The sequence below is a fragment of the Nerophis ophidion genome, linkage group LG10 (genome assembly GCF_033978795.1).
Source record: "Nerophis ophidion isolate RoL-2023_Sa linkage group LG10, RoL_Noph_v1.0, whole genome shotgun sequence".
NCBI lineage: Eukaryota > Metazoa > Chordata > Actinopteri > Syngnathiformes > Syngnathidae > Nerophis > Nerophis ophidion.
The window spans coordinates 24,960,392-24,975,700 of NC_084620.1; the positions used below are offsets into that span (position 1 = coordinate 24,960,392).

The 15,309-nt window shown below is 41.2% G+C and overlaps 2 protein-coding genes across 2 annotated transcripts; one reads left to right on the forward strand and one right to left on the reverse strand.

Moving 5' to 3' along the window:
* The first annotated feature begins 2,114 nt into the window (after positions 1-2,114).
* On the forward strand, positions 2,115-8,724 carry slc10a7 (solute carrier family 10 member 7). Its single transcript, XM_061913112.1, has 12 exons — positions 2,115-2,373; positions 3,188-3,270; positions 3,397-3,533; positions 3,713-3,788; positions 3,850-3,888; positions 3,965-4,000; positions 4,074-4,157; positions 4,228-4,393; positions 6,883-6,934; positions 7,704-7,777; positions 7,850-7,995; positions 8,248-8,724. The coding sequence occupies exons 1-12, from the start codon at positions 2,274-2,276 to the stop codon at positions 8,278-8,280; spliced, it is 1,026 nt and encodes a 341-aa protein (XP_061769096.1). The 5' UTR covers positions 2,115-2,273; the 3' UTR covers positions 8,281-8,724.
* A 40-nt stretch (positions 8,725-8,764) lies between these two features.
* si:ch73-14h1.2 (mucin-2) lies at positions 8,765-11,873 on the reverse strand. The gene is made up of 4 exons (XM_061913113.1): positions 11,567-11,873; positions 11,221-11,500; positions 11,007-11,149; positions 8,765-10,941 (listed from the first exon to the last, which is right to left on the reverse strand). The coding sequence occupies exons 1-4, from the start codon at positions 11,772-11,774 to the stop codon at positions 8,921-8,923; spliced, it is 2,652 nt and encodes an 883-aa protein (XP_061769097.1). The 5' UTR covers positions 11,775-11,873; the 3' UTR covers positions 8,765-8,920.
* Positions 11,874-15,309: the final 3,436 nt, after the last annotated feature.

The window sequence follows — 15,309 nt, forward strand, 5'->3', positions numbered from 1 at the left end:
TAACCTACAATGGTCGGCTGGACTGCTATTAAAGTACGATCTAATCGTCGCCCTGGTCAATTACTGAACCGCAACTTAAAAGGGTTGGCTGAACTATAAGGACTATACGGTGGTCGGATAGGTTACGGCTAACGTTGCCAACCCTTTTAAGTTACAGTTCGGTAGTCAAAATGGGTGCCAATCAAAACTGTAAGACAGGATGGTGTGTCAGTTTCCCAGATAATAAACATGTTAAAGCTACAGTTTGAAACAAAGTTCTGCTTAAAGGAGACATTGCACACCGGATTTGCCATTGACTGGTGATGATGATCAGCTATCCAAAAAGTCTCTGACAGTGAAAAATACAATTTTCTAATAAAAACAAAAGCCTTGGACTTTGAAATTTCATGACTTGTTTGATCATTCAGACTAATTGGTTTGAGAAGTTGTTGAAAACATCAGTGAATACCTCGGCAGAAAACACCAACTGATTTAAGTAAAACTACAAAGAGCTGAATCCTTAATTAATTACGTATTAGTACCGTTCTTAATTATTAAGAATGGTACATTTCGGACTGCATTGTGCCGGGTGTGAAATTTGGAGGAGGAGGAATTATGGTGTGGGGTTGTTTTTCAGGAGTTGGGCTTTGTCCCAAACCATTTTGGACAATTCCATGCTCCCGACCTTGTGGGAACAGTTTGGAGCGGGCCCCTTCCTCTTCCAACATGACTGTGCACCAGTGCACAAAGCAAGGTCCATTAAGACATGGATGACAGAGTCTGCTGTGGAGGAACTTGACCGCCCTGCACAGAGTTCTGACCTGAATCCCATAAAAAAAGTGGTTCTCAAATGGGGGTGCGCGTATCCCTGGGGGTACTTGAAGGTATGCCAAGGGGTATGTGAGATTTTTTTTTAAATATTCCAAAAATAGCAACAATTCAAAAATCCTTTATAAATATATTTATTGAATAATATTTCAACAAAATATGAATGTAAGTTCATAAACTGTGAAAAGAAATGCAACAATGCAATCAGTGTTGACAGCTAGATTTTGTGTGGACATGTTCCATAAATATTGATGTTAAAGATTTCTTATTTGTGAAGAAATGTTTAGAATTAAGGTCATAAATCCAGAAGGATCTCTATTACAATCCCCAAAGAGGGCACTTTAAGTTGTTGATTACTTCTATGTGTAGAAATCTTTATTTATAATTGATCGGGATTTTTCAACAAGTTTTTAGTTATTTTTGTATCTTTTTTTCCAAATAGTTCAAGAAAGACCACTACAAATGAGCAATATTTTTGCACTGTTATACTATTTAATAAATCAGAAACTGATGACATAGTGCTGTATTTTACTTTTTTATCTCTTCTTTTCAACCGAAAATGCTTTGCTCTGATTAGGGGGTACTTGAATTAAAAACATGTTCACAGGGGGTACATCACTGAAAAAAGGTTGAGAACCACTGCATTATGGGTTCATGGCAGCCAAATGTGTACTCCACTGCAATTGCGCTTCATTCTTTTCATTTCATAGCCAGTACAATTATATAGGAAAATGTTTCCAGAAAACTCTCTGTATAAAACTTCATCAAACTTTATTTTTGAAAAATCTCACGTACACTCTGGCATACCTTCAAATACCCCCAGGGGTACGCGTACCCCCATTTGAGAAACCACTGACCTAAATCAACAATGACTAGAGTTGCACATATGAATTTAAGTTCAAATAAAAAAGTATGTATGCCTCACCTGGTGTTTAGTTCACCGCACGTCACTGTTGGGGGGGGGGCTAAAATGGGACTACTGACATTAATGTGACTAAATTAGCTGGACAGCTATTAATCAGTCAATTTGACTTTATTTTTTAACTGTATTTATTATTATATGATTTATTTACCATCAGCAAGGAATTGTTGTTGCACTTAATTAACGTATCTAACATCATTAGAAAATACACTTAAAAAAACATAATTATCTTTTACCCAATCAAGCGCCCCCCGCAACCCTGATGTGAATAAGCGGTAAATGGATGGATGGAAAATGTATTTTCAAAGAGCGTACGTAAAGAAATCGTTTTTATTATATACTGTACGGTAATTCACAATGCTGCTGCGCGTTTACTGCAATATTTACGGTCTAATTGAGCTTGTGTCCGGAAGAAGCTCCGCTTGTGGAGGTCCTCGAAGCCGGACTTGCTGTGGAAAGAGAAGCCCAAGAAGAGAGAGGAACCATTGGCTGATCAGCGTGTCAGGGCCCGGCCAGGTTATCCTGAAGAGGCCGGTCATGAGACATGGGGCTGCTGGCCAACGTACGGAAGGAATGGTTCATCATTGGAATAGCGGTGGTCATATTGTCGGCTAAAATCCAGCCCAGCTTTGGTGTCAAAGGAGGTGAAATTATAGGCTGAAAGGCTGACTTTTTAATTTTTTACAATATTGATGTTGATTAGATCTCTTTACATTGCTGAATAGACGCCAAAAGAACCAACAAGTAGCTGTGTGTATTGTTTGCAGCTGGGTATTTCCCCTTATGCCAGACTAGGTTGAGGTTTGACCCTGTTTACTTTAATAGTAATGTAGAATTACAGTGTAGTTACTTAGTAAAGATATGACAACAACGAACAAAAAATAACCAATTACGAAAACAATCGGATTGAGATTTTTACAACGCTTGTGTTTCTTTAAAGGCACTTTCTACAAAGCAAGCTTTAAAGTTGTTAACCGTTAATGTACTGTACGTACTATCTCGTACTGACACAACGGTATTTTGCTTGATATATGCCGAAGTATAGAGTTGGAATCTGATAGATTAAACCGATATTATAATAATTTATATACAGTTTAAGATCATGTGTAAAAATGTGACGTATATGTTTTCTGAGGGAGGTTTCGTCATTCAAAAGGCTCACCAAGTAAGTGTTTGAAGTAGTGACACGTTGCATTCTCTATGTCCACACACACCTTTTTAGGTTTGGCACTGTCAACCGGAACCATCATTTTTGACCACAAAACTATTGAAAGGGACTTATCTCAAATCTAAATTTCCAAAATGAACATGTTTATCAGTGGGGTGATAAGAACTGGAGCTGTGTTGGTTTCAGGCACAGCAGTCCATCCCACCAAGACTACCTGCTGCTACTGTTTTATATTGCTTACTTTCTCTCTCTCCCTCTGTGTGTGGTGTGTGCGTGTGTGCGTGCGTCAGGACCACTGAAGCCAGAGATAACCATATCATACGTCGCAGTCTCGCTTATCTTCTTCAACAGCGGCCTCTCGCTGAAGACTGAGGTGAGACAGTGATGGTAATGATTTCCAGGGGTTTTATTTATTGTGTGTGTGTGCGCGTGCGTGCGTGCGTGCGTGTGTGTGTGTGTGTGTGTGTGTGTGTGTGTGTGTGTGTGTGTGTGTGTGCAGGAGTTGACCAGTGCTCTGCTTCACGTGCGCCTTCACCTGTTCGTTCAGTCATTCACGCTCGTCTTCTTCCCGCTGGCGGTGTGGTTCCTGGTCAGAGTGCTCGCGCTGACCGCCATCAACCAAGGGCTGCTCAGAGGGTAGGAGTGGGTGTGCATGTTGAATGCATCCTTTATTCAAGTACTGTTGACTTTGCATAAAGTTCCTTACAAAAGTCTCATTCATTGCTATAAAAGGAGGTGTGTGATGTTAAAACTGGAATTTCCTAGTTTTCAGTAAAGGCATCATACATTATTTCTTCCCTGTTGTTGTTGCCTAGGTTACAGACGCTGAGCTGCATGCCGCCCCCGGTCTCCTCAGCGGTCATTCTAACTAAAGCTGTTGGTGGCAACGAGGTAAGAGGCACCCGGCACAGTGTGTTGTTGCCACGGTGACTGATTGGCTGTGTGTTCCCAGGCTGCTGCCATCTTCAACTCAGCATTTGGAAGCTTCCTGGTAATGTTCTAGTGGCGCGCGCAGTCTGGCAGTACGAATGTGTTGTGTACTCTCATTCATTCTTTGTATTGTGCAGGGCATTGTGGTAACGCCAGCACTGCTGCTGCTTTTTGTAAGTGTCTCCTAATGGGGGGCTACAACGTGACAATCAAATGTTTGTGTTCTGATGCCTCCTCTTCTTCCAGCTGGGCTCCTCGTCCTCTATCCCCTTCTCCTCCATCTTCTCTCAACTATTTATGACGGTGGTAGTGCCGCTCATCATGGGTCAGGTACTCTTTTGTCAGTAGACATCAGAAGCTCTTGGGCCCGACAGCGCCTCTCATTGTGTTCCCTTCTCAGGTGTGCCGCCGTTTCCTCAGGGAGTGTCTGGAGCGCAGGAAGCCACCCTTTGGTGCCGTCAGCAGCGCCGTCCTGCTCATGATCATCTACAGCACCTTCTGCGACACATTCAGTAACCCTAACATGGAGCTGGACCCCACCAGCTTGTTGATGGTCGCCCTCATCAGTGAGTCCAGACCTTAAACCAGGGGTGTCCAAAGTGTGGACAGGTGGCTTTTTTCGCAGCCAGCAGCTAATTTTTTTAATTGCCCGAGGCACTCTTAAAACTAATATTAGAAAAAACATTAACCTGTAAAATAAATGAGCAAACAGATGTAATCTAACAAGAACATTTAAAAATATTGACACTAATTGCAGTTTTTTCCTTTAAGTTTTTAATAATAAAAACCTAGAATCATTGGATGAATCTGAAGTTGATCTAGATATTTAAGCGTTGAAAGTAAAAATATTATACAGTGATGTATGACTTATTTTTAACACTTTTATGAGTGGGGGCCTTTCGAATGCCCAAGATTTTTACTCTGATTACTTTTTTTATACTGTCATTGCTCAAAAAATAATATAGAAACCAAAAGCAGTGTTGCTATGAATTATTTTTCCATTTTTTGCCTATCATTCACAATCCTTATGTAAGGGAAGAACACATGTTTTTCTTTTTTGATGCATTCTAAATAGTAAATAGTTGTGATTAAATGTCTGCTTACAATGGAGCCAATGGGAGTTACTCTATTCTGCCTAAAAAAACGCTGTAAAACATCGAAACACCTCCAATAATGTTTTATATCCACATTGTAAGTATATTTGTCATGCAATACTAGGTACATTTATAATGCCGTGTAATATTTACGTATTTTGGTCATTGTAGGCATCCTTCTTCACATTAATTTAAAAAAACTAATTACGATGTTTGCTTTTCCTTCACATCACTGAGTACTACTGACTGCAGACTTTATGAGAGCCAACAAGCATAATAAAACATCACTTGCTGTACAATGTTTGCTATCATTGGAATGTCGACTGCTAAGATGTTCACATATTCAGATTGAGATGAAGAATGATTTATAATCTTCACATTGAAAAAAGGGGACTGCAACCAAGTACAGACCAAGCGTCGTTTCATGTCTTTCTTGCCATTTTTGGGTCTAAATTGGATGCCAAAGTGTACCAACTCTTCAGATTAGGCTTTCATCTTTCTTCTTTCCAGGTGAAAGGCATTATTTATGATCTAGACTAAACTTTCGAGCGCCAATGCGTGAAAGCAGCTCAACGTAGCCGCTGATGACAATACAGCCAGCACAAGATGTAAGCTGCCTCTGATCACGGCGACGCTAAAGATAGTTTGTCTGCGTTAGCACTTATAATAACAATATAGTTGATACTTGCTTTATTTCCAAGTCACGAAAGGTACATAGAGTACCTTCTTTGACTGTTGTAGAGGGAATTATGGTCGGAATTGATGACCTCCCATTGACTCCATTATAAGCTGAATTTTATTTACAAGTTAGAATGCATTAAAAAAAAATACGTCCGTCATCGTGTCTTTGATCATGATTGTGAACAATACGCAAAATAAAATAAAAAACCCTCCAAAACATTATGGGGAATTTTTGTTCACAATCATTTTACATGGCGACTGATGAATTTATTTTTAATGCATTATAAATAATAAATAAATGCAATCAAAAGTCTGCTTATAATGTAAATTATGGGAGCCGTTCAATTCTGCCTATAGAGCTTCTAAAAAACATCCAAACACCTTCATTAGGGTTTTATATACATGATCGAAGTATATATATAATGAAGTGATGAGCACATATATAATTACATATATTATTAATGTATTTTGATCATTTTAAGCATACGCACCATATTAAAATTTCAAAAACGCATCACAACGTTTACTTTTTTTTCATCATTGATTTCTGCTCACTACACACTTTATGAGACCCAACAAACAAAATAAAACATCACTTACTGTGCAACGTCAGCTCTCATTAGGATGCCGACTGCTAGGGTGTTCATATATTCTCATTTAGATGAAGAATGTCTAATAATTCTCGCTAAGAAACGGGGCTGGGGTGTGGGAGGAAACATGCGCTTTTTGTGTCGTTCTCTCCAGTTCCAGGTCCTAAATTGGTTGTCAAAGTGTGCCAACTTGTCAGATTACCTACTCAGATGTCTCATGTCCAGGTGAGAGGCATGATTTATGATCTACAATAACCTTACAGGGAGCAAGCAAGCGAGGAAACAGCAGACCACTCGATGTTGTAGCGCCACTATAAATATTGTGTCTGTGTTAGTGTTTATAATAACAATATCACTAATACTTGGTTTATATTTTCATCGTAAAATTAGAATTGATTATTGTTGGTGCTTTTCGAATGGTTATCAGATTTTTTAGGTAGAATAGTGGAGCTCCCATTGGCTACACTGTAAGCAGAGTTTTATTTACATTTATTTAATATCCATCTGATTTTGAAAATAAAAAATAGCCAAATGGTCCCCGTAGGCTTACATTTTTCAGTGTGTGGCCCTCAGTGGAAAGAGTTTGGACACCCTTGCTTTAAACACTGAGAAAGTCCAGTGCAGGCTAACTTAGCTTGGTTCTGCTGTTTGCTCAATTTGTGTTAAAGTAGACCATGTTTGTCTTTGAAGTTTTCTCCATCCAGCTCACTTTTATGCTGCTCACTTTTGGATACTCCAGCAGGTGAGTGTTCTTATTTCGCTCTTGCTCTCATTTCTCTTTCAGTGCTGTCTCTCAAATGGAATTCTTCCGCCAATACACTTAAATAAGAATACTGTATACACTTTTTAGTCCCTGAGTGCAGGTGTAGTGCTGTCCCATAACCATTACTGTCATTGTAAACCCTTTCTTATGGTGAATTGCAACCACTTGACGTTCTTAGCATTATTGCCAACATTTGGATCGCCTCATAATATATGTAGAATACCCCCGTAAAATGTATAGTAGCTTTGTCTCCATTAAACAACAATTATAGTTGTATTTGTTTTTGAGGCGGAGATTACTGTTATCTAGTAGTTCCTTCCCTTCCACTATGTCACCAATTGATTCATCGATTGAACTTTTATTAGTAGATTGCACAGAACAGTACATATTCCGTACAACTGACCACTAAATGGTAACACCCGAATAAGATTTTCAACTTGTTTAAGTCAGAGTCCACGTTAATCAATTCATGGTAAATAAATGGGTAATCCTTCGAGTCGGATTTGGACCAGCGACCTAAGGATTTCAGATTACAATCCTCCGCTCTACCAACTGAGCTATCTTAGTTGAGTGTCCATCACTGCACACTCACCATTTTTAATGTGTAGAGTGCAGCATCTGGGTCCTGACAGTACAGCATTTTAGCATGCTCAAAGTGTTAAGTACGGAAGTGCACTAATTGAGATACAGCCCAAGAAGTAATAACAGCGCTAACAATGGGCTGTCTGCTTGCTTGCATTGTCCACAGGTCGGGCTCAGGTTTCAGCCCCGCCGACACGGTCGCCATCATGTTCTGCTCCACGCACAAGTCGCTAACACTGGGTACGTGCACACATATGCTCTGTCCACGGGTGTGATGTAATAATTGATTGATCCATCTGCGGTGGCGTGAAGGTATTCCCATGTTGAAGATCGTGTTTGTGGGCTACGAGCACCTGTCACTTATCTCAGTTCCCCTGCTCATCTACCACCCGGCTCAGATCTTGCTCGGATCTGTGTTAGTGCCAACCATTCGCAACTGGATGATCAGTCGCCAGAAGGTGAGCACACCACATCTTGCTGGATGTTTCTCTCCTGCAGTGTAAGGTATTGCTGTGACACAGCTACATTCAACACAGAGTTAGTAAATAACCCAGTCTAAAGAAGGGAAATCATTTGGAAGTAAAACAATAATATGTTTCAACCGTATGTAATCAGTGGTGATCCTAAATATATACTGTCTTCATTCATTAGTGTCACGGTCTCACACACACACATCATACACACCATTGTGTCTCTTTTTGTGTTTCCAGATGATGAAGACGTCAAGCCTTCCGCCCGTTTGATGAAGAGCAGGCGATTACTTGCCTTAAGACAGCCTATCCACAGCGACCTCAGCCACCCTTTGCAAATTGGGCAAACACGGCATTTACTTTTCTATACTGAAAAGGAGCAGAGGTACATGTTTTCTTTTTGCAAAGGAGGTTATTGGGACCATCTTTCTATTTTTGTATTTTCTATGGTTTTTCTACTTTTTCAACTTCTACTGTTACACTTGTAGTTTTGATACTGCTAGAGTATGTTCTATTTAATATAATAAGGGATGTTTTTATGATGATAATCTCAGACTGAAGGTAGACTCCTAAATCAGCTAAGAAAAAACACCTAAGCCAAAGAGTTTGTATATTTAGTGTATTTTCATTCAGAGTTCACAGTCTAAAATGCTCATGTACTTTCAGAAAAGGAAATAAAAGTTCAAAAACAAGGTGCTGCTCTTTGGCAGACTTTCACTTGAGGTGTGTCATTTTTGGAATAGACAAGCTCCACCAGAGACGAAAACCACAGCATATATTTCTTAATTTATACTTTATTGTTTAATGCATCTACATGACAATCCACCAAAGAGAGTATAACTCTACGCTAGCTACTCAGTAGCCTCAGTGTTGCTAGATGATATGTAACTATCGTCAGAAGTGTGGTGGTCCCTCAGTCTCCAGGCGATGCCAATATGTCATACTCTGCAAGAAGCACCAAGCTGTTCTCTCGGATTCTGCGGACCCTGACCAAATCCCCGCACTCCTGAACATGGATCATCCCTCTATCGCCTCTCCCATATTCTCTCTCCCGGTCATTCAATGTCACCTCAGTGTGTTTTCCACAGGCTTGGCGGTAGACATACCGTATGCCTATCACCAGAACCATGCCCAGACCGCCCGAACAGCCCAACAGCATTCCCAGCTCCCAGGAAGTATACCTAGATACGATTTCTGGATACTTTCTGCCCTGGCCGGGAATCTCTGAAGGATTGGAAGGAAGCTTGGCAGCTGTCTTTGGTGGCTTTGGTTTGAATTCATCCCCAATGTTTAGTTTGAACTTTGGTTGGGGTTTGCGCTCTGACTCGACAGATGTATCTGGCATTGATGGATTGTGGAAAAGTTCAGGGTCAGTGGATACAATAAGCGACATTTGTCTATGGGAAGGCGAAGGCGACAGAGGTGCCGTGGGACGGTTGTAGTGGGAGCGAAGCGGAGCCGGCGAAGGTCTTAGATGCACGGAGGTTGCTGAAATAAAAGGTAAGGGTCCTACTGAGCTAGAAATAGAGGAAGAAGTTGAAGGCAGCAATGGTTTGGCAGAGAATGAGGGCGAAGAGGAGAAGGTTGGAGTAAAAGATGAGGCTGAACCAGTGGTGCTAGACATTGAATTCAGTGGAAACCGAGAATAGGAAGGGGCTGATGATAGAAAGTTGGAAGAAAAAGATGGAACATTGGAAAACCATGAGTGAGATACCATTGGGACAAGGGAGGACATGTGGACAGAGACCGGTTCAGGAGGTGTGAGAAAAGGTTTTGGTAGAGTGGAAATAACAGGATGAGTTTTTTGTTGGCTGAAGGAATTTGTAATAGATGAATGTTTGCTGGAGTCTTCAGAGAAATTAAGAGCCGTTGTTTGAAGGCTCAGTGAAGACTGAAAGGAAGAAGAAGGAAGTAAAGAAACAGACAAAGTGTTTGGACTAACGGATTTTCCAGTTGTGGACGAAGAAATGTGGGCATCTTTGTGCACGTCTGCATTTGTTTTTAAGTGCAAAGTATTTAATTTTCCAGTAGGCACTAAGCCATGTGATTGCATCCACCATCGAGTATAGGATGTCACAGTTTGGGGGGATTGGGGCCTCGCCTGGGGGTCAGCTAATTTTTCTGACAAGACAGGATATTTTGGGCTGGGGCTAACCTGTCTCTGACTTTGGGGTATGAACATTTCCAGCAGCGTTTGAGGACTCTGTGCACTTGGTTTGTCCGTGGTGTTTGAATGAAACATGAAAAGAGACTGAAGAGGGTGTGGTAAAATCGATCTTGAATGGGAAACTTTTTGGGTTGGAAATGTCGTACGTATGCCAATGTTTGAGAGAGGCATCGCTCTTAACGTTTGGGTCTTCTCATGTCCCGTTAGGTCAGATGTCTGCGATGTGAATAGACCCGCCTTTTCTGGTAAAGATGAGCTACCTTGGGTATCAGACGCAAACAAATGAGATTTTGGTATTGAGGGGCTGGTGAGGAGGAAAGTGTGATGTTGTGAAAGCTTTAGTGGATTCACAGTCAAAGTCTTCGTTTCGATGTCTGTAGATACTGTCTTTTCCTTCAAATGATGGAGGGAGTCAGGTAGTACAGGAGGAGATGAAGTGGAAAAGTTTTCTACATTTGGTGAAAAGGAGGTTATGAAAGGAAGCCGGTCCAATAAGTAAAGCAACGAACGGGGGTCCTTCAAAGTAACAGGGCTTCCTGTACTGCTGCCTGACTCTCTGGCTGGTGTGGAACCTAATGTTGCATGGTTGTCTCCTGAAAGACTTCTTGATGAATTTTCTTGCACTGAATTGTTCCATTCACTGATCCAACGGCCCGGGTGGTTCCCCTTGAAAGCTCCTCGAGGCACAGGGCTGCTCCAGACATCTTTGGATGCAGAACTTTCTGTTTCTGTTGGAGGTCTGATGGAAGGCCTGGGGGTCTCATTAGCTAGATGAGATAAACAAGTGTGTTAATTATGACAACTTGTACGGACAAGCTTTGCATCGTTGTACCTGTGACAGCAGTAATCTTGTACTCATGAAGTCTTCTTGTCTCATCTCTGCTTGCATTGCCTCCAGTCCAAAGACTCCCGTCACGCACCACTGCAGACTTAATCCCAGCCCAGTAGACAAAGTATGACTGAACCACTGTGATACTAAAAGGACAAACAGGTGCAAAGTCCTCTGTAAATGTTGGACAGGTACCATCACACGGCTTCAGACTCACTAGAAGCGGATGTCTCCCACGGGTGCATCAGGAGCCCTCCACACAAACGACAGGTTTCTCTTCAGCTGTTTGTCCGAGTGAGTAAGCGTGTCGCCTTCTGAGAGGCAGCGCAGCGTGTGTGTCCCGGGCGGAGTCAGGGTCCAAGAGCCTCCCACCAGGACCGGACCCCCTACAGGTGACCCTGCCCTGCCTTGTTCTTCTTCTAAGACTTTAGCATCTTTACCACCGCGGCGGGCTTGGAGCAGAAATCCCATAAAGTCCCGGGAGCTTCGGACGGTCACTGAAAAAGGAGGTGCTGATTTAGGACTTTGGATCATCGAAATACATAATTGAACAGCCGGTCTACCTGTGATGAGCTGTCCAGGCAGGTATGAGCGCACCGAGGTGCGAATGGTAACGTGGCTCTTCTGAGGGTCTTGGGGTTGGGCTCGGATGTGGCCGGGATTCATCTTCATACAGGAAGCTGGACCAGCACCACGGGAGAACGCTATGGTAGGCAGGATCAGGGAGAAGAAGACCACAGCCATTCCCAAATAAAGCAGGTAGGACTTCATACTGAGCAGAAGTTAAATCAGGACAATATTGACGCATTACTACATTAGTTGTAAGTAGTTCATTTGATCATTTTAATCAGCTTTAGTGATAACATTGTATCACTAAATGACAAAATGTATAAATGTATTTTTTTTAGATGTCTTATATCAATCCTACCTTGTCTGGTAATCTCTTGGTCAGTGTTCCAATGTGTTCTGGAATGTATGTGCATGTGTGTGTGTAAGCATCAGCTTTAAATTTGGAAGCATTTGGGGGGCGGGGGTCTTTGAAGTGAGGGAGGGTCACATAGATCTACGATATGTAGATCTCCTGCTGGCATTCCCGAGCATTACGTTCTGCATACATGGAATAACTTCAACTATAAATTGATTATTTTGCATTGGGGTGATAATAAACTAGTAAAAATTAGAGGACATAGATTGACAAACTGTATTATAAAATGTAGTTCATAAACTAGACAAGATCGTGTCTGCTGTGTTGCTGCGATGCTAAAGGTTCAATTTCTACAGGATTAACACACTAACAGGATGTAACACCAGCTGCAGCCACTTGCTCCCGGATCTCCCAAACATTTGAACAGTACACCCTCTGCTCCCCCAGGTGAGAAAGGGGTAAACATTGTCCTCAACCAGCAGGTTTACTCCTGTGAAATATTTCATAATCAACATCAATTTTGTAAAAGCTCATCAATCAAACATAATGATGTTTAAGCTTTTTTCATCCAGCTTCTTAGACTTAGACAAACTTTATTGATCCGTAAGGGAAGTTGTTCCACACAGTTGCTCAGTTGCAAAGGATGGAAAGGATAATGCCGGTATAAAGTAAACTAAAAATGTACCATAGTAGCAATATAAAATATAACATGTGTATTAATTACATATTATATACAGTATATAATATATACTTAAATATCATTATTGTATTTTTGTATAATATATACAACATATATAATATACATTATATACAATAATAATATTATAACTTAAGCACTCAGTGGCTACTTAATTAGAGACAAGAACGCACTCAAATCATTCTGCCTTTAAAAATAAAGTACAAATTCACCACTGCATTGTTGGATCTAATTAGATCAAGCACGTTTACCTGGCATAGTCGCAAAGTGTTGTGGTTGTGAATTTTTTTTTGCAGGGGCACATTTACCAATAGGCAAATACAAACACTTGCCGTAGGCCCCAAATAGCTCTTAAAAAATGTTCATAAGGTTTCTTCGTATTTAAAACATTTTTTTGGGTCGTAATTCATGCATTTCAGAATTCATTGCCTTGCTTAATGGTTATTTCGACAGGTTCCCCCTCCCTTCTCATGCTATGGACTATTCCATGCCACTGAGCATGTGCAGATGTTTAAAAACAAAGCAGAGTTACCCAAGTAAAGCAAAGAAGAGGGGAGGCAAGAAAAAAGCTAGCAGTTTTTATTATGCCTTAGACTTTGTGAAGTGATCTCAGGCGAACCATCTGATCCTTAATGTGGACAAGACCAAGGAGCTGGAGTTCAAGAAGAGAATGACCCCGGTGGAGCCCATCAAGATCGAGGGCCGGCAGGTGGCAGTAGTGGGGCAGTACAAGTACATGGGAGTCCACTTGAGCAGCAGATTGGACTGGAAGGACATCTGCAAAGCTGTTTACAAGAAGGGCATAACTAATCCAACCCACACACAAATGTCAGTACTAAAAGACCCTATGTAATTATGTGCCCAAACTGAAATTCTAAAATTTACTTAAACCTGGGGGTTCGCTTTCTCCAAGATGAATATAAACATTGACCATATTCGACGCTCACTCTAAAGATGACATTTGGACAAGCAAAGATTGGTGAGTTTGAGCTGTTCACATCCCTGTGTGGAAAAAAAATGCTGAACATGTCTTCATTTACAGGACTGACCTTTGTGCTGCTTACTCCTGCAGGAACTATATGAACCACATCCAGATTGAGCTCTTGAGGTCCCTGCAATGTTCTCTACAGCAATGCTTGTAGTTTTCCTGACAGCGCCTGTTTGTTGTCAGGGTAACGTCTCATCCCTGTCTCACCTGGGTGGTCCAGAACCAGATCAGGGTCCAGGGACTGCGAATCTAACACAGGCACCTGTGAAGGAGCCTGCGTCCCATAGAGGGTCCACAGCAGAGGTGAGGAAGCCTTCCTTGTCTTCGAGGAACCCCTCGCTCTCTAAGGTGGTCCCTAGCTGCCTAGAGACCACCAACATCAAAAGTGCCTTCAAGTACATCAACACCATCATGTCCTGCCTTATCTTCGCTGTTGGTGTCACTGGGAATGCTACTCTATTGAGAATCATCTACCAAAATAAAAGCATGAGGAACTGACCCAACGCTCTGATCGGCAGTCTTGCCCTCGGAGACCTGATCTACATCACCATTGACATTCCCATCAACATTTACAAAGTACCAACCTTCTTACCTGCTTACCTCATAATCAACCGTAATTGAAAGCCCTTCTTGTTTCATTACAAGCACTTAAATGGAGTAGCAATGCATTGTGGGTACACTCCTTCCTACCCCAACACACACACACACACACACACACACACACACACACACACACACACACACACACACACACACACACACACACACACACACACACACACACACACTCTTGAGTGTTGCACTGATAACAGTTAAAATATCCAGCTGTTTGTGAGAACACACACATTGATGTCATGGTGTGTGCGTGTAGCTGTCAGACATGTGACGGCCATTTGTAGACAACACCTTTGGTCTCTTCCTCTGCAAGAAGTTTCCCTTCCTGCAGAAAGCCTCAGTCGGCATCACCGTCCTCAGCCTGTGTGCTCTTAGCGTGGACAGGTAGTAGACACACACAAAAGTCAGGAATTTTGACCACTTGTCCATACCCACTTCACACACTGACATTTAAAAATGGCCATAATGGGTCCATTAAAAAAAAAAAAAAAAAACGATCAAAAATTCTTGGGGCCTAGGGGAGGCAATATTTTATTCATTTCAATGCTTTAGACCAGGGGCCACATGGAGAAAAATCTATTCCCAAGAGGGCAGGAGTGGTAAAATCACGGCATGAGAACTTAAAAATAAAGACAACTTCAGATTGTTTTCTTTGTTTAAAAATTGATCAAGCACATTCTGAAATTGTACAAATTATAATGTGTTTTTTTTCCAGTTTTTTCTACAATTGTTGCGGTTCATAGTACATATACTTTATTTGTCATTGATATTTTGTGAATAAATTATGTGATAATGTTCATCAATCAACTCATTGGTGTTCATTTTCAATCTATCAAGATAAAAAAAATTTATCAAAATCCAATTACAGTATGTTATTTATGTCGTTTGATCATTTTCATCAACTGATGTACTAACATGTGGTTTATTTTGTACATATTTAGCATCATCTAAAAAGATACAAAGACTTGCTATTGTGACATCCAATGGACACATTTAGATCAGTTGTTTCTTTCATTGAAGAATTTCAGGTTAATTTTTATACTTAGCAAACTCACCGCACAGTCCGTATAATTCCTGTTTT